Here is a 20,197-nt window from a genome sequence, read left to right on the forward strand (position 1 = left end):
ATTATTATTATTATTATACAAACAAATGACCAGAGACGTAATTTGCCATTAGGCAAGGCAGGCGATTGCATGGGGCCCCTTAGCCAGCAGGGGGCCCCAGAGGGCCAACAGATTTGACACAAATCGCATATCGTTCACGTTAGTAGTGCAGCAATGACAATAGACCGTCTCAAATTCAAATTTAAAAATATATATATATATATATCAACCATCATTTTTTTTTAAATGCCCATTGTATAGTAAGGCGTCTTTAAAAAAAGAAAAAGACCACGTATAAGTAATGCCTTTTTTTTTTATTTTAAATGACCATGTATAGTAATTAGGCATAAGGCTTTTTTTAAGTAATCCAAAAATGTTCACATCCCTAATATAGCATCACATTTGAGTAATATTATCAATAGCACATTTACTTATCCGCTTAATAGAAATAAAAAATGATCAACAAAAAGTGTGGACGCGCACGCACATACACGCACATACACGCACACACGCAGTCAATCAGAACGGCAAACAAGAGGCAAAGTAAAGGTAGTCATCTTTTTATTCAAACGTTAAAGAAGATACAGTATGTAGAGAACATTTTCATTTCAAAGTCCCAACATTTGTTGCCGAGGGCGTCTCATGCTATGATAATACAGTCTATGTTTGTGTTTGCATGCATTTTGAAGAGAAAAAGATCCACAAAGTTGTTGTTTTTTAAAAAAAAAAGAAGAACTAATTCAAACGGATACGTTCTATTGGTGGAATTACAACCGGGACTAAATAAAATACTTTTCAGTTTCTCATGAGCGCCCAAACATTCAAGTTTTCACCTTGACCTTGTTAAATAACAGGACCATCAACAGTGTACAGTAGATTTGGAATATCTCACACAATTTTTATTTTTTTTTTTGCAGCAGTGTTTTGTGCTGTGAGTCATTGCAGTCTGAGTAATTTGAGGATTAAAGCCAAAAGGAAATTCCAAAGTTACTTTTTTGAGGTGGAGGAACTGAAGACGTTTATGATCATACTATTCGGGTATAAGGGATGGTACCGATACCAGGTATCGAATCGGGCCGATACCTAGCCTAATTTCAAGGTAGCCTATGGGTACTCACGATGGCTTCCCTTCTTATGGCCATTTTATGATCAGGAACTAGAAATTAGAAGAATAGAAAATTGCCATTAACTTTATGTAATTTTAAGGAAAATACAATATTTGGATATTACTATATATGCCGTCCTTTAAAATGACAAATTATCTATCATTGTTTTTAAAAGTACTACTGATAGCCAAACTTGGTATCACTATTGGCGTCTACAAGAGCTGGTATTGGTCTGAAAGAAGAAAAAAAAAATATATATATATATATTTGTTTTTTTTAACTAGGACTATCAGTTTTTTTTTTAAAACCTGTAATTATAATTTTACCTGTTGATTTTTTTTCTCATTCTAACTTTATTTTCATTCAATTTTGACTATTTTTGTATCGTTATTCTGTAAAACTGACTTTTCCTAAGTAAGCGATTACATCAAATATTACCCCAAAAATATTTTCTCTCATAACACAGTCAACTTCTTTTCCCACGATGGCCCTCACACTCCTTTGCAGTGCTGCACAAAACTTTTCAATTGCACTAAATACAAACACTAATGCATAGTGCTCAAGTTAAAAAAAATAAAATAAAATAAAAAAAACGGACAAATTTGCCTAATATGTAAGTATGCATTCATATGAAAGAAGTTTCCCTTTCGTGTACATTAATTCGTTAATGTGTATGAAATATAATAATTGAAACATGTTCATTAGACACATCCGGTGATTTCATCTGATTGCAATATTGCGGTGAAGACGGAAAAGAAGGTAACAAAACGGTTCACAAATACAAAAATCACAGCTAATTAACATTGGTTAGAAATGGCACATCTTTTTTTTCCTTTTTTTTTTTTTTATCCTCTAGATATGTCATGCATAGATTTGTACAAAAAAAAAAAAACGCCTTCAGGTGCACTATCCTATTTCAAAGTGTATTTAAAGGTTCTTTAAGTTGCTTTACATAAAAAAATGATGCACAGTCGAATTTTTTGGTGTCTTTTTTTTTTTTTTTTTTTAAATGTGCAATTGTAAAAGAACATCAGTGCCTTTTTTTTTTTTTAGCGTACATACAAAAACACAAATATAAGAACATTCACTAGTTTCACTTGAGGTTCGAGAAGCTCGAGTCGGAGTTGAAACAATACAAACAAACACGACGTTAATAACGACAAGAGATTATATAGAAAGTCACTTTGCGCTTTCGTTTTCTATTCCTCCGACACACCTTTTTCCAAAAACAAAAGTGTCTTATCTTAAATAATGTTTACGACGTTAGACGCTGCCGCTCATACACAAGTGAGGCTCCCTTCTTTTTCAAATTGGACTCAAAATGGTTGTGAAGACTGAAAATTGTGCCCTGTGCTGTCATCCACAGCGCCCCCTACCTCTCCGGGGGGGGGGGGGGGGGGGGGCTGCTGCTCTGAACTAGCATGAGACACACACAAGCCTGAGACCGAGCATGCTAACGCTAAAAGACGCATGCTAAGAGAAGAAGAAGACATTAGTTCCCACCGCCCTCGTTTCCGCACATCCCGGGAAATGTGGCCACCGAAGGGGTGTCGTGAAGAACACAAAAATATTAAAAATAAATAAATAAACTACTGCATCAGGAAAGAGTCTGGTCTTCTCCAACATAGGGCGTCTCCATGCTGCTCACGCCGTCCGCCGGCTGCCGTTTCCTTCAAGAGAACAACACGCAAGATGTGAGGCGACACGGCGGCCCGACGTTTTGGACGTTGCGGGACGCAAAGAGAGAGAGAGAGAGAGAGAGACGAGCGCTCCGGGCTAATTGGCTCGCGTCCGGACAAAGTTGAGGGACAAAGTTGAGGGACAAAATTGAGGGACAAAATTGAGGGACAAAATTGAGGGACAAAATTGAGGGCGATGACAAGATGAGGAAAAGTATGGAGTGCCAAAACGGACAAAAAAAAATTAATAAAAATAAAAATACAAAATAAATAAATAATAAATTAATAAAAGTGAAAATACAAACAGATATGAAATTATCATTTAAAAAATTAAATATAAGTGGAAAAACAATATATATATATATATATGTCCCTAAATAAATAAATACAAAAATAAAACAACAAAATTCAAAAAATAAAAATAAATATAAAAAACAAATGTCAAAATAATTACAAAAATGGAATCAAATATCAACGAATACATAAAAACGCTCTGCTCTCGCGTTGTCGTCGAGCAACTCAAGTCGCAAGTTGTGGTGACAGTGGACAACATAGTCGTCCATTGCTGGAGTTCTCCAATGCAAGCCGGCGACACTTCTTTGTTCGCCGAGCCGCTCACTCGAGGCAGTTTGCAACAGGGGAGCCCAACCCAAGACACGCTTAGGACCGCCCCCTCATTTGAATAACGTTTCATGAAATAAATAGGTGTGAGGGCAGAGCGTTTTTGTTAATAGATTGATATTTAATTATATTTATATATTTATTTTGGTATTTATTTCAACATTTATTTATAAATGTATTTTTTTAATCATTTATTTACGGATATATATATATATTTGTTTTTATTTCCATTTATATTTATTTTTTTAAGCTATTTTTTTAAGCAATTTTTTGAATGATATTTTTATATCCGTTTTTATTTTCACTTTTTTCATTTATTTAGTCATTTATTTATTTTACATTTTGGCAGTTTTGATCCTCCATAAAAAAGCAGGGTGTCCCAATTTTTTTTTTTTATATATCATTTTGTAATCGAACAGAGCTCAGACTCAAACAAACCCGAATCTGCATTTGCTATTCGTTTAGCGGGTCGTTCCCGAACAAGTCCCCCAAAAGTTGCTGATGGTCTAATATTTGACTTGAGTGTGTGCGTGCGTGTCCTTACATGTGTCCTGAAGTGCACGAGTTGCCGCAACCCTCCTTACGTGACCAGTCGAAGGGGTTCCCGAAGGAGCGCTTCCTCAGCATGGTTCTCACCAGAATCTGACAAAAAAAAATGTTTTTTTTTAAAGAGCACAACATAGCTTGAGTGTGTTAAAAAGAAAAAGGAAAAACAGTAAGGAAAGTACCATTTATTCATTTTGTCTTCTGTCACAATATTAGCGAGATGTAAAATTGTTGATAGTGACGTCACGCCACAAAATCTTGGAGCAGAGATTTGGCAGCTACGGCTCGGAATATTTTCTGGGGAAGTGGGCGTGGCCACCCTCCCTTGAACCCTTCTCTCTCAGGAACTACTGGGTCAATCTTCACAAAACGTGTATTTTTGAAAAAGGAATTCCAAATCTGAAAATCATTTAGTAGATCGATATATATTTGAGTCATCTTTTGACCTTTTGTTCTCGTTGACCTCAAAACTGACCTTGCGGGTCATGTGACTTCAACACAATTTTTCATGAAATCTCTCTCACGTCCTCTAAAACATAGGAAAGTTTTAGTAAACATATTTTGGGCAAAAATAAATAATCAAAGTATCCATACTCTCAGATATTCATTAAATAGTCATATACATATATGTATATATATAGAATATTCATTTTAATATATATATATTTTATTATTTTAATATATATATATATATATATATATATATATTTAATATATATATATATATATTTAATGTATATATATATATATATATATATATATATAAATATTTCTTTGAATATTTATTAATTAAAAATTATATATATATATATATATATATATATATATATATATATATATATATATATATATATACATATAAATATTTCTTTGAATATTTATTAATTAAAAATGTAATTAAAAAAATTAAAATATATCATTTGGGGGGAAATTTTATGTATTAAAAGAACCAGAGATTTATTTTAGGTTTTTCATGTTATGTTGCAAGTCAAATGAAAGGTTCAACTTTGTTTGCTGGCATTTGTTTAAAAAAAAAACATTTTTTTTAAATTGCATTGTGTTTTGTGATCATTTTGGATGATTAAATATTAGAACATGAACGGGTCACATTGACCCATGAACATAAGCATAAGAGGCTCCCAAATGGCCACACGCCACAAAAACCTAAAAAAAATTCTCAAAAAAAAAAAAAAAAAAAAGACATGTCAGTGTAAACAAAGAGGAACATTTCCGCTCTGAAATGAGCAAAGTTGGTTTGTTCATAATTCAGTTTATGGAGTCAGCTATGAGAAAAGTCAAAGCAAAACGATGATGACAATATGTGCTACGTACGACGGTTGCCAGGCTCGGGATGTGTTTGACCGAATTCTCCACTTCCTCCTCCGTCACCTCAATCAGCATACAGCAGTTGTCATCTTCTGGTGGGAGGGGCTCCGCGCCGTGTCTCGTCACCCACGGATGCACCTGAACACAAAACCGGCATTATGCAAATTAGCCACTTGCAACCCTGTAAGCGCTATCGGCATACTTTCATTTCAAGTACCTTAATCTGTGGGATTGATATTCTGGTTTCTGGATTCTTATCCAGCATTTTGAGCAACAAATCCTTGAGGTCATCTGATATGTCAGCACTGTTGAGACGATCAGAATGATCATACTTGATAATAATATTCATAAACTGGCTTTAAAAAAAAGAGTAAAAACTGACTGTTCAGGTAATTCCACTGGTTGTGTCTTGATTTTCTGATGCAGATTGAGGATGCGCTCATCCATAAAAGGACACTAAAAATAAATAGAGGTTTTGATTTCAACCAATCAGAAGAAGAAAAGAATATTTGATGAAAATGTGGCACTCACCACTCCAAAGACAAAGCAATGAAGCGTCACGCCCATTGCCCAAACATCCAAAGCCTGCGAGAATATTAAAAGTATTTTTATGGCAAGTGAAAATGAATCTCGCATTACTGCTCATCATCTCCAGAGGGCGCCAGTGAGTCAGCTGACATCTACTTCACCTTGCCCGAGAAGTTTTTCCTGGTCTCTGACAGCGTCTCAGGGGCGAGGAAGGCGGGCGTGCCCACGGTGCTGGTCAGGAGGGCGTCGGCCCCCTCGAACTGGTTGCTGACGCCAAAGTCGGCGATCTTGATGTGGCCGTCCTCCCCCACCAGCAGGTTGGAGGGCTTGACGTCTCTGTGGATGATCCGCTGGTAATGTACTGCGGAAATGCAACATTACGTTATCCTCCGGCGTGAATTTGACAACTTGGGAGTTTGAGATTCAAGGCTTAAAATACGGATTCCTCTGTATTGCTTCTGTGGTATTGTATACAATGTATGTAAAAAAAAAATTAAAAACTAGAGGTGTCAGGCGATTACAATTTTTAATCGTAATTAACTCATTCACTGCCATTGACGGCTAAAGACGTCAAAAATTAATTTGAACTATTTCTATTAGTTTAACATTTTTTCCCATTTTTGTTAACAAGAGTATGAAAACCTAGATTTTTTTTATTGTATTAGAACAGATGTAAAATTTGTGATTAATCGTGAGTTAACTAGTGAAGTCATGCGATTAATTACGATTAAAAATTGTAATCGCCTGGTGCCCCTAAGTTTTATTAATCTTTTCTTAAAAAAAAAAAAAAGATTATCAAAATTTTTTGGGGTTTGTTTAAAAGAAAAGATTATTAAAAATTAGGGGCATCAAGCGATTACAATTTGTAATCGTAATTAATTGCATGACTTCACTAGTTAACTCAAGATTAATCACAAATTTTATATCTGTTCTAAATGTACAAAAAAAATCTAGGTTTTCATACTCTTGTTAACAAAAATGGAAAAAAATGTTAACTAATAGAAATAGTTCAAAAGTTGTTTTTTTTTAAAGTTTATAGCTGTCAATAGCAGTGAATGAGTTAATCATGATTTCTCACAATTAATCGCACATTTTTTATCTGTTCTAAATGTACAATAAAATGTACAATTAAAAAATAAAAATTTTTATAGTCTTGTTAACATAAAAGTGGGCAATTTTTTTAACTAATAGAAATATGGCTGCATCTTTTAGTCATAGATACAGAAATTTCAAATTAAAATTAAAAAGATGCACTGTACTGTAAAAAACGAATGTGATGTTAATTTGTGTTGCAGTCATTTTTCTGCCACTAGATGGCATAATTGCATTTGTAAGACGGTGACAACTCAGTGTATTTTTTTTTTTTGATATTAAGAGCTAACTAATCCTGAAAATGAAGTAACTTTTATCAAATTCTGCACATTTTAAAAATTGTAAAATACAATACTTGACCCCAGTCTCCACAAATATATGCATTATTATTAAATGTATTACTGCTAAATTTAAAAAAAAAGTGTTGCGGTAAATTAACTTTAAATTAACACTAATTTTGACACCACAAAAAAAAAAACAGAAATAACAGGATGTGTGAGGGACTCACAATACTCGATTCCCCTGAGCAGATCCTGGAAATAAAAACGAGCCTGGTCCTCGCTGAAAGGTTTATCGGTCGGCACCTCCATCACAGCCCTTGACACACACACACACACGCACGCAATTAGCAATCATAACTAATGAGACTGAATTAATTTCCGTGTCACAAACATTACAAATAAAAGAGGCTTAAGCTTACCCTTGCTTGACCAGCTCAAATACTGCAACGCAAACATGTGATTAGTAAAGAAAAGCTTTGCGGTGCCCACAACAGAAAAATCATGATGATTTTATATGGAAATGTGGTGTATTGTGCAGAAGGAAGACAACCTACCCATGTACAGATGGTCCTCACTGGGATCATCCAAAACCTGGCACCAAATCACACAGGGATGAAGATGAAAACACACACTTAATGTATCATTTGTATTCATATGAATTGGATATTGCTTCGCATTCGAATCTAAGTTTCCATTTTAACTCATTGGCTGCCATTGACGGCTATAAACGTCAAAAATTCATTTGAACTATTTCTATTAGTTTAACACCCCCCCCCCACACTTTTGTTAACAAGAGTATGAAAACCTAGAATTTTTTTTTATTGTACATTTAGAACAAATTTGTGATTAATCGTGAGTTAACTAGTGAAGTCATGCAATTGATTACGCTAATTTTTTTTAATTAATTATTATTAAAAATTAGGGGCGTCAGTCGATGATTTTTTTTAATCGTAATTAATCGCATGACTTCAATAGTTAACTCAACGATTAATCACAAATTTTATATCTGTACTAAATGTACGATTAAAAAAAAGTCTAGGTTTTCATACTTTTATTAACAAAAGTAGAAAAAAATGGTAAACTAATAGAATTAGTAAAAAATATTTTGGGGACGTTTATAACCGTCAATGGCAGTAAATGAGTTAATATCAAACTTAATAGTGACTACCCCTATTTTTTTTTGTGGCTCCCCCTGAAGGCGTGAAAATGTTTATTCACCTCTACTAGTTTGACCACATTAGAATGGTCCAACTTTTTCAGGATGGCAATCTCTTGGTAGACCCGCTCCAGGGGCCCCTTGGGCTGCGGGGGGCCCTCGGGGACTGCTTTGGCTCCTCGAGGTGGAGGTCGTCCTGACAGGGGGCATAAATGACATGACGAGTAGAAAGCAAACCACCTCAGTTACAAATGGTATCTGTGTGACGACTTACGTGGGAAACCCGCCTGCCTCATCAGCCTCTTTTTGGACAGAACCTTCATGGCCTGCATGGATTTGAAAAAGGAAAGATTACAGGACATTACAGGGAAAAAATAATTGTGGGGGGGGGAAATAATGCCTTCAAAGTTGTGGTTTATCATATTTTCACAAATTTTTGTTAAAAAAAAGAAGCACTTTCAATCATGAGGGGACATAAAAAAGTGTCCAAGAAAGTTACGAGATTTGCTCTTAAGCTATTTCGAACCTTAAAATTGGTTAATAATTTGTAGGAAAAAAATTAAATAATAAAAATACAGACCACACGAGTACCACCATTTTTTCAATATTTTTTTCCCGCCTGTTTTACAGATTTTTTTTTTGTTTTGTTTTTCTGAGTAAATTTTCCTCCTGTTTTTTTTTTGAATATTTTTTTCAGGCATAATTTTTTTTTTTTTTTAATATTTTTGTATGACAGAAAAAAATATTCAGAAAAACATTTTTGTTTTTAAATGCAATACGCTTCCGTAGAAAACAAAATCGGGGAAAACAAAATCCGTTGCTGTGGCCATGCAAAAACTTGACAGTTGCTCAGTGCTCACGCAATGACCAATCATGGCTCACCTGTTTTCTGAAGCTGAGCCGTGATTGGTTGTTGGCAAAATGGCCTCTGCCTGAGATGGATAAGAACAGGAGGATTTTGCTGCCTAGCTCATATTCCATAAATGCCATATTTATCAGAATATTCTTTAAATGTCACATAAGGGTTTACCAATAGCGACTAGTAGTGAACAAAAAACTTATTTTATTACATTAAATAACAATAAGCTGTTGGCCAGATACATTTAAAGTCCAAATATGGTCAATTCCCTATTTTTTTCCACAAATCAATACACAATAATTTTTAATTTGACATGCATCCATATTTGACCTTTGAGGTTCTACCATACCCCGTCTGCACACTTTTTTTTTTGACGGCTATCGACAACAAAAATTCATTTGAACTATTCATATTAGCTGAACATTTTTTTCCCACTTTTGTTAACAAGAGTATGAAAACCTAGGAAAAAAATGATTGTACATTTAGAACAGATATAAAATTAGTGATTAAGACGCCCCTAATTTTTAATAATCTTTTCTTCTTTAAAAAAAAAACAAAGATTATTTTAAAAAATGTCTAGGTTTTCATACTCTTGTTAACAAAAGCGAAAAAAAAAAAAGTTAAACTAATAGAAATAGTTCAAATGAATTTTTGACGTTTATAGGCGTCAATGGCAGTGAATGAGTTAATAAGCCCACTGCCTTCAGTTATTATGATAGTGACACAGTCAGCAAATGCGCCATGCAGGCTATGTCACTTAGGAGAGACATCAAAAATAATCTGCAAGTCATGCTCTATCCGTATCACGCCGCTTTAATGAGAACCGCCGCGACGTGTTATTGCTCATGTGAGAATTTCACGTGCGAGCTTCGCGTGAGGAGATCACGTGACCAACGACACAAAAAAGTCAACGTTGCATCCGCGTTGTGTACGTGTCGAGCGTTTCGGTGACTCACATAGTAGGTGTTGTTGTCTTCGTTGTAAGCCAGCTTGACAACACCGTAGGAGCCCTGTAGTAGTTCAGAAGGGGGTTGGGGGGGGGGGGCAGAAACCGTATCAGAAGCAATGACGAGATGGAGCAGTTGTCAACGCTTTATGGGAGACAACACGTGAAGAATAGCACAACATCAAATACACACACATGGAGGAATGCGAGTGCGCAGCTAGCTTAAAGCAACAATAGCGACGTTAGCATCATCCACGTTTTTGATTTCAGGCTAATTAAGGAAATGAGGATTATCCCATCAAGTAAAAACCAGACTCGGTTACATGAGAGCAGGATAAAAAGTGTGTCAATGTGGCGGCCATGTTGGCAGAGGTGACTTTCCCCATCAAAGCAATAGCGCGTTTCTCAATTTGCGTTGTTGTCCGTTCTTACGGTACGTCCTTGTGATCTTGTGAAAAGTCATCATTCCAAGAGCTCCCCCTCGCTTTTCATAATTTTATGGAAATATGTCAGAAACACAATCACAAAAACTAGCTAGCGTTCTTCGGAAGTAGTGTATGTTCTTGAGTATATCCTTAGCTAAGATCGTACTTGCCGCGGCAGCCATGTTAGCTTCAAATGTAATGGGGCAAAGACGTTAGCTTAGCATCCGCTATTAGACACGCAGTTAGCTCAAAAGGAGTATAGGTTTGAAGATTCTTTACTTTCCAGCTTACTAATCAAACTATTTATTGGAGTATTATACAGGTCTCTCAATTTTTGGTTATTTTTGGTACTGTACACAGTTTTTTTTGTTTGTTTTTTTGTAACAGAGATGGAAAAAAGAAAGTGCTAACATTGTAGCATTTATCATACCTTCAAGTACCAAAAAGGTATTTTCGGATAACTTTCAAACTTTCCAAACAGTTTCAAGCTTTTTTTTTTGTTGTTGTTGTATTTATTTACAATAATTTTAATAATAATAATAAGTCCTTCCTCCCCAGTTAGTCCGAGGTTCCGCCGTGTCGTCAAACACTCATACCAAGATTTTATTTTTAAATCAAGACCTATTTACATCACACAGTGCTTTAAATCGACATTGACAAGCAAGATCCAGCGAGTCTGGCACAACTCTTTGGAGACTCCTATTTATACCGGCCCCTCATCCATCTTGCAACTCTCTGGTGGGCCGGGCTGGCTCACGCAAAGCTTGGGAAACGAGGACATCCGGGAAGGAGGATGTCATGATGAACGCCACTCGACACGCGTGCGCTCGGCGGAAGCGGGAAAGTGAGACGAGAGTCGGCGAATGGGAGCGATTCGATGGTACCTTTCCGATCTCGTCTTTCAGCTTGTACTGGTTGAGTTGAACGCAGTCCTTGAGGAGCAGACAGAGAAAAAAGAGGAGCAGAACACGTTGCGTTTTTTAAATCATCGGAGCAGTAAAGGCTTTTAACAGAGCTTTTACAAATGTCCTTACCAAATGTGATCAGCAAGGACGTCCTATGAACATTTAATTTGTGTCCTATCAAATGGCTCTCGACAGAAATTAATTCAACATTTGCAAGCATTTGGAACATTCCAGACCCCTGCAGAGGAATCTTATTGCTCCTACTGTTGGCAACCTTCACAAATGTAACCTGCACAAAATCCGCGCCAACTCTCAAGAGTTGACAGAATCATTCTCCGCTTATTATGCGGCGTGTCTGCGATTCCACAGACGAGACTTATGACGCAGCTTTGAAGAACATTTTGTCCTGCGGCATTTATTTTTTTATTTTTTTTTTTAGACAGCAGGTGCCAAAGAAGGATGAGAACAAAGACACTGCTGAGAAGCATCTGAAGCCAGACTACAGAGAATAGTTGGTCACAAAAGGGATAGAGTGACTCAGCAAGCTGCTATTTTTAAATGTAATGTGAGTGAGGCGGCGGACTTGAAGTGAAAGTAAATGATGCAGAACAAACTGCGTATTATCTGCATTTTTAAAAAGGGTCGTGTGTCTGTTGGTCAGAGCAGGTAAAGAGTGATTCAAATTTACAATGAAATCACATACTCGTTGTTCTAATCATTTGGGTAGGGACGGCTCGACTAAAGGGAGGGGATGGAACTAACTGTATGTCAATTTCTAGCGCCATCACTTGCTATTAATGTCTACTGACTATAAAAGCTTACCTTTGCATCCACAAAGATCACGCTTTACCAGTGGCATTGTTGCTATTGAGACAAATAAAGATGGGGGAACAATGCTACATAATGCTTGAAAAACAATGAGAATTTTTTTTTTTTTTTTTATCATGTAGACACAGTATTTAACTCATCATTAGTGGATTCAAAATTTTAGACATAGCATCTGTAAAGCTGAAACTTGGTTAGTTCCCAGTATTCCATAGGGTTGGGTTAAATTATTATGTATAATATTATTATGATTTATAATAATTATTATGATTTATAATAATTATTATTTATTGTGTTAATATGTAACCATAGTATGATAGGGGTGTGCCAAAAAATCGATTCTCATAAGAATTCCGATTCTGATTTTGTACGATTCAGAATCAATTTTAAATGTCCCAAAAAATGGATTTTATTCAAATTATTTCATACTGTCTTCCCTTTGTTTGTGTGTGCCTTTATTGGGAGCTCTGTTCATTTTGTACCCGATTTGGCCACTGAGTGGCAGTGTGGTTTCACGCGGTCTAAGTTGTAGCCACATTAGAGAGTAGATGGAAAAAGTCGTAATCAAGTTATTCCAATAAAAGTTTTTTTTATCAGCGTGGAGCCGTTCTTTTGAGTGATAAAAATGCCGCGATTTAGCATTAGCGAGTCGGACTGGAGTAGATCATTACAATTCCTTGTACATCTATAAATTGAAGCAAAAATCATTGTCAATCAAATGTTTTGATTCAAAAATTGCCCTTAATCGAAAATCGATTCTGAATCGAATCGCACACCCAAAAATCGGAATTGAATCGTGAGACATTCAAAGATTCCTACCCCTAGTAAATATCAGCTGTTGCTGTGTTGTGATTCATCTAGAAGAGTTTTTTATTTATTTATTTAATTTAAAGAACTTGGTATTTTTACAACCGCAAAATATTCTTAAAAAAATTCTGATAAACATTGGATGGGGTGGAATAATCAATCCTGGAAATTAAAAAATATTTTAAACCATTGAATTATTTTTTTGTATTGTGCCGAACTGCAAGTCGACAGTACAGTACAGAACAGTGTTTAAATAAAGGAAAATAAAAAAAATACTTAAATAATAATTCTGTTCAAATAAAAATTTCATAAATAAATATTTGTATATATAGGAATATATTCCTAAAAATTATTCCTGGATTCCTTAAAAAAAAAAAACATTTGAAAGAAGGATAATGATTGCAACGTGACGGCTACGCCATACCTGGAGGTCTGTGATGGACACACTGTGGGATTCCACAGTGGGCCGGCGAGGCAAGCGTGGGGACGAGTGGGGCGATGTGATGGGGGAGTAGGGAAGCGACGGGTAAATGTAACGGCCATTGAGTCCCGGGGAGCTGCAGGGCGACGTCTGCGTTTGCGAGCGCTCCTGTAGCGACAGTTTCCTGTCCGACAGGCTCAGCCGCGCTCGATGCTCTTCGCCGGCCGGCAGCAGAGCCTCCGAGCGACCGATGGCGTGAGAGAGGAGGAGGTCGCAGGACGGGGTGGGGAAGGGCGGCGTTTCGGAGCTGTCCATTTCTTCCACCTGAGATGATGAAGAACAGAAATCTATACCTAACAATATTGTAGTATTGATCATGGAAAATGGGAGTCAGCCACCTTTACTGTCAAAAGAGCCAATTTAGGAGCCGCAAAACGAAGATTGTGATGAAGGAAACAGTGTACAGTATATGTACTGAGGGCCCGAGAGCTAATTAGAGCTGCACCATAACAGAAGAATATGCAGCATCCAATACTCATTTTCTTTTATCTTTCGTTTTTGGATTTTGGGGGGGGTCATTTTTCATATATTTTTTTAGCTTTTTCTGCCTTTCTGTTAAATTTCTGACATTTTTGGCAAATGTTACGGACATGTGGTCATTTTCTGCCTCCTTCTTTTATTAGACATTTTGTGGCTATTTTTATTTTAAAAAAAAATACATTTTCTTCCATCTTCTTCCTTTTTTTGGACATTTTATGACTATTTGTTTTTCTCTTTTTCCTTTTTTGGACATTTTAAGGCTTTTTCTTGAAAATTTTTTTTCTCCTCTTCAGTTAATGGCTTTAAAAAACAAAACAACTTTTTTGGGGGGGGTCTTTTTAAAAATAATAATAATAATTTTTCTGACTGTTTTGGCCAGCAATATTGATTGATGGTAATTTTGTGCCTTTTTTTTTCTTTCTCATTTTTTTCCAGTATTTTAATATTCAATTCTTTGACATTAATTTAATAATTTAAAAAAAGTTTTCATTTTTTTCTGACAACTTTAAGATTTGGACTGATATTTTTTTTAATATTTATATTTTTTAATCTAAATCGTTAATTAATTTGAAGACTATTTTATCTTAAATAATACAAATAAATATGTAAAAAAAAAAGTTTTTAAATCACATGGGGCCACAAGAGAGGGACTAAAGAGCCACTCTTCTGTGGTCGGAAAAATGGAGAATTTTATATTTTCTGAATTTCTACCTGTAACAGAATTTTGCTCAAATTCAGAATTCCGTGACATCACTCTCAAGATTCCACTGTACCTTTTGAAGCCTGTAACACGCTAGGTGCGCTTCATCCTACCTCCTCCTCCCCGCCGGGCGCTCCAGATGGTCTGCTGGGTTCGCACTCTGTGACCACAATGAGGGATTCCATGGGGTCCGGGGACGGCGTTTCCGAGTGGGCGCTCAACGGCGGCTCGGGGCAGCTGCACAGCAGGTCCGGGAGCGGCTGCGAAGGCTGCGGCGCTGGCGCATGACCGCCGCGGGAGGCGACGGGCTCAGCGGCGGGCCAGGCGGTTACGTGACAGGGGAACATGGTGCCTCTTCGCAAACACTGACAACGAGTGCTCCATCAGATGCGAACCTCGGGGGGGATGACGCCTAAAAGCAAAAAAAAAAAAAAGACAGAAAATACTTTTTTTTACACATCTGGTGATATGTTATGGCGCTGAGTAGCACATGCAGGTGTGCTTTGACGTCAGCCATCTTGTGTTAAATATTCAAGCGAATCAATGTGATTCTTGTGCTAATTGTGGAGCAATTATATTGAACCTTTGAAGGTAAAATGTGTCAAACTGTGACAGGTGGAGATGCGACAAGAAGGGAAAATATGCTTCTCGCTCTTAAAATGCGACCAAAAGTATCAAACGCAAAAATAAACAGATTGAATCGTGTGAAGATTTCCAGTTTCATTTCATCCATCCACTGCAAACCAGACACCAAAGCCGTTAACTTGGACACATCTCAGCCATTTTGGCAGTCGCGACGTGCATTTTCGGCACCCTGAGCAAGCTGCGATATGGTTTCACGGGTGGCGAGAAGAATTGGTGTAAATCCAGAGCGCTCTCAGGTCTCAGTGGATGATTCCGCCTCTTCTTGTCCTCCTCTGACTCCGGTGAGTCAAGTGGTTATTTTCCAGCCTCCTCCGTGCTTGCCGCTGTCCTCTCAAAGGACTCTCAAACTGAAGACCTTTTGTCATTCATCACAATATCCAAGAGAAGGATGACAAGGGCCGTAGTTACTAATCCTATTAGAAGAGAGGACACGATACCGTCCGGCGTTCATTAAATAGAATCCCTGTGCGTCTTTATTTTTTTATTTATTTTTTTGCAGTCATTTCTCAAGCTCTACACACACAGTCTTCAATTAAGCTAACATAAATGTTCTCCAGGGTTTCTGTAGGTATCATCAGGTGTAATTGAATGCTTGTAATGCAACTAATTAAATGCCAAACAATCGTATGATTTTCATAGTTGGCTTGCGATTAGCCGCAAATTAATTACATGTTATATCTGTATTTTTCAAATTTTTCATCCATCCATCCATCCATTTTCTTGACCGCTTTTCCTCACAAGGGTCGCGGGGGTGCTGGAGCCTATCCCAGCTGGCTTCGGGTAGTAGGCAGGGTACACCCTGAACTGGTTGCCAGCCAATCACAGGGCACACAGAGACAAACAACCATACTCACAATCACACCTATGGACAATTTGGAGTGTTCAATTAACCTGCCATGCATGTCTTTGGAATGTGGGAGGAAACCGGAGTACCCGGTGAAAACCCACGCAAGCACGGGGAGAACATGCAAACTCCACCCAGGAAGGCCGAAGCCCGGACTCGATCTCACGTCCTCAGCACTGGGAGGCGGACGTGCTAACCAGTCAGCCACCGTGCTGCAAATTTTTCATACTGATGGTAATTAAAATTAAAGTGAACAAATGTGGCGACCAATGTGATTATGTCTTTTAGTTCATTGGTATAGTCATTTTATAGTAAGTAATTCACAGTTAAAAGTGAAAAAGAGTGCGAGGCAGATTTGTGTTGAGGTAATTTTCTGCCACTAGGTGGCATTAGTGTTTCAGGTTGGACGTTGGTGACAGAGTAATCGGTATTTGGAATATGAAGCACCCCGTGGACTCCAGGCCATTTTGTTCATTGTAAATTACAATTGTCACCGGTCTCCACAAATACATATTTTTTAATCACATTTATTATTGCTGAATCGTGTTATAGTGACTCCCTTTTACACAATATTTATGTAAAATAAAGCATAAACGGTTGTATTATTTTTTTTAATGTCTCTTGAGATCATATTTAATATTTCTTTATGCCCTTTAAGGCCTTCATTTGAGCAATTATTATTTTTAAAATGTATTGACTTTTAATACACCTTTTTTTTGGATTGTGGGAAGAGGTACGAGTGGGTTGGAGCCAATTCCATCTTACTTTTGGGTGATAGGTGTGGTACACTATGGACTAGTTGTTCATTTACACCATTGTAAATAGGTTCGAAGCGGTACGAAGCGTGTTGGTGTGACAAAATAATTTGCTGTAAATGAGCTGTGAAGCAATGCTTAAGAGAGAGAGTGGGGGGGGGGGCTGTTTGCCAAGGCTGTCTTCTTTGGCGGAGCCTGTCCTGCTGGTGAGTGACGTGGGTGTCAGTGGATAAAAGTAGAGTTGGCTGTCGTGAGATCAGTTTAACAGCTGGCTGTTAAGTGGCTAACCGTTAGCCAGTCCGGGAGTGGGTCGTGGCCATCGTGTATACATTTTTGTCACATATTTATTTTGTTACCATCTGTTTAATAAAACGATTGAAAGTCTACCGACTGCTTGGTCTACAACTATCACAGACACCGAAAATCTGTTTCCAGCTTTCAACTTTACTGCTCCTCTGTGATCACAGCAGCTCAATGGGAAAATCAGCAGTCTGATTCAAGCCTTTTCAAACAGCAGCTGCCCAGCTCCAGATGCTCCACTTAGCATCTTATTGTCACAAAAATCACGTGGACCTTCTAAACAGGGGTGTGAGTGAGCTTGGGTTAGCAGAATTTGTGTGACAGTACAGCATTAAATGTAAGCGCAGGGATGCTGTCCTAAAGACATGCATGTGCAACGCGGGGCCATCTGGATGAGAGGAGGATCCACGGCTTCGTTAAGGGATCAACAAGGCGACCCCGAGAGTGATCCGTGGAAGAGATAAGCTGCTGTAAATGGACGGATGAGCATCCTTGACCAACTTCATTTAAAGACATAATCACAGATGAGTAAACGTCGATATAAATACATCACTAAAAGCATACATATATCATCCAACATTGTTTATGTGTGATAAAACATGATGATTCTGTTCATTCAATATTATAAAAATATTGCAAATATGAACAAAATATTTTTTATAATTTTATATTTAAACTGGAACTCTTCTCTAGCTCAGTATTATTAAACATGTTATAAAAGTATTACAAACCACTCCATTCATGAAATATTGTATATAAATGCATTTATATAAAAAAAGAAAGAAATAAAAGCCAAATTAACTCATTCACTGCCATTGACGGCTATAGATGTCAAAAATTCATTTGAACTATTTCTATTAGTTTAAATTTTTTTCCCACTTTTGTTAACAAGAGTATGAAAACCTAGAGAAAAAAATATATTGTACATTTAGAACAGATGTGATTTTTTTATGAGTTAACTAGTGAAGTCATGCGATTAATTATGATTACAAATTTTAATCGCCTGACGCCCCAAATTTTTTGTCTTTTTTTTTTTATTCATTCATTGCCATTGACGCCGATAAACATCAAAAATTCATTGAAATCATTTCTATTAGTTTAACATTTGTTTCCCACTTTTGGTAACAAGAGTATGAAAACCTAGATTTTTTTTTATTGTACATTTAGAACAGATATAAAATTTGTGATTAATCGTGAGTTAACTAGTGAAGTCATGCGATTAATTACAATTAAAATTTGTATTCGCCTGTTGCCCCTAATTTTTAATGATCTTTTTTTTTAATGAATGCATGGCAGTGAATGAGTTCATTAATTAAAAAAACTAATTTGTCTTTGTGGATCATTGTTACTAGCTCATTATGATAATTGCCAATTATCTCTCGTTTTACAGCATCGCGATCATATCAAACAGGGTTTAAAATGATTCTCAGTCTAGGTCATTAAGCACTCATTCATTTACTGTCATTGTTCAAAGTGAATTGAATTGACCATTCATTGACTTCGACAATACATCGTAAAATGCTTCAATTCGGTCACGCATAAACACGAGTGAGCAAAGCACACCGAAAGCATACTCGATTAAAAACAACAGCAATATAACTCAAGTGTTGTTGTACACTATGACAGAAAGTGTTTCCATTACATGTCAACACTAACGATGATGCGTTCAATGCCCTCATCTTTCTCACGACCACTTTAGGCTCAATACAAATTCCTGTCGATATGTACCACTCGGTCCATTAGAATAACGCAACAATGTTGAGCCGGACAAGCCACACTGAATGTAAATTAAACAAAAAGCATATATTGACACGAATAATAGTTTATTTTAAATCAGCGTTCCCCGTTACCGAACGTCCCACCAGGCTAACTCGGCTAACGTTAGCAGCCGCTGCCTCTGCGGGTCGAGGTCCAGATGTTAACATAGGAGGCGAGGATGCCAAGCGATAACGTCCAAGTGACGAATATTAGATGAGAAGCAAAATATCACTTTGTTGGGAAATGAAAGCTTACCTTGTCGTTCTCTTTAGGCCTACAACATTGAAATGTGTGAAGTGGTGTCGCCTCTCCGCTTCGGAGGCGGTGGAGATGTGACAGCTAGCTTCATCCAAGTGAAGCCGAGAAATGTTGTGGCTCACAACGAATAGCGAAAAGAAAAAAAATTAAAACGTGAGAAAAGTCAGCGAGCAGAAGACAAAAGGCGACGCCCAACGGGAGAGACTGTGTTGGCTTTAGTACAAATCTTGTTTATCTTATGACCTAAATTTTACACTTGGCTCTCGGGAAGCTCCACTTCAATCAGTGGTCCAATGGCGCCCCTTAGTGGCCATTTGGAAAGCTGCGGGTGAATTTAAACTCGAGGCATTTCAGGCGTCCTCAGTTTACGACGGTGCTACGTCGCGACAGACGTCTGAATTTGTGTTTTTATACCACTGCGAAAATTAGTTATTTTTGTGAGCAAATACAAAATGTCATGCGTTCGACATAAACAGCACAACAGAAACTGATTTAAAAAGAACAATTTACAAAAAGTTCCTTCAAACACTTTTTTGGGGGCATTTTTTGACCCATGAAGCACAATTAATCTAATGGTGTAACAGCCCAAGTCACTTCCAACTTACCGTGGCAATATCAATAAAAATATACCAATGTGCTTAAGAAAAAGTGCCCCCCCCCCCCGTTTATTTCTGAGTCTCAGTCATCCAGGTCATGTTCGACAAATGTTGAATGGGGGCTTTCTAGTTTGATTTTCAAAAATATTAAAAACTTCTGGGGCAACTATGATTAGGGGTAGCGATTTTGCAAAGACAGGTAAACAAGTCAAGAACATGAATTAATGGTCTTATAAGTCTACCCAAAGGTACAACACAATTACAAATCTATTAGTCCAGCAGTTTCAGTAATCAACAGG

General features: G+C 37.1%; 1 protein-coding gene across 1 annotated transcript; it reads right to left on the reverse strand.

Moving 5' to 3' along the window:
* Positions 1-523: 523 nt before the first annotated feature.
* camkk2 (calcium/calmodulin-dependent protein kinase kinase 2) lies at positions 524-19,586 on the reverse strand. The gene is made up of 17 exons (XM_077585409.1): positions 19,300-19,586; positions 14,856-15,154; positions 13,506-13,826; positions 11,429-11,476; positions 10,130-10,183; positions 8,589-8,640; positions 8,377-8,510; positions 7,713-7,749; positions 7,578-7,599; positions 7,386-7,474; positions 5,947-6,146; positions 5,789-5,842; positions 5,640-5,713; positions 5,475-5,562; positions 5,264-5,395; positions 3,930-4,027; positions 524-2,755 (listed from the first exon to the last, which is right to left on the reverse strand). The coding sequence occupies exons 2-17, from the start codon at positions 15,087-15,089 to the stop codon at positions 2,683-2,685; spliced, it is 1,710 nt and encodes a 569-aa protein (XP_077441535.1). The 5' UTR covers positions 15,090-15,154; positions 19,300-19,586; the 3' UTR covers positions 524-2,682.
* Positions 19,587-20,197: the final 611 nt, after the last annotated feature.

The sequence above is a fragment of the Vanacampus margaritifer genome, chromosome 14 (genome assembly GCF_051991255.1).
Source record: "Vanacampus margaritifer isolate UIUO_Vmar chromosome 14, RoL_Vmar_1.0, whole genome shotgun sequence".
NCBI classification, from domain to species: domain Eukaryota; kingdom Metazoa; phylum Chordata; class Actinopteri; order Syngnathiformes; family Syngnathidae; genus Vanacampus; species Vanacampus margaritifer.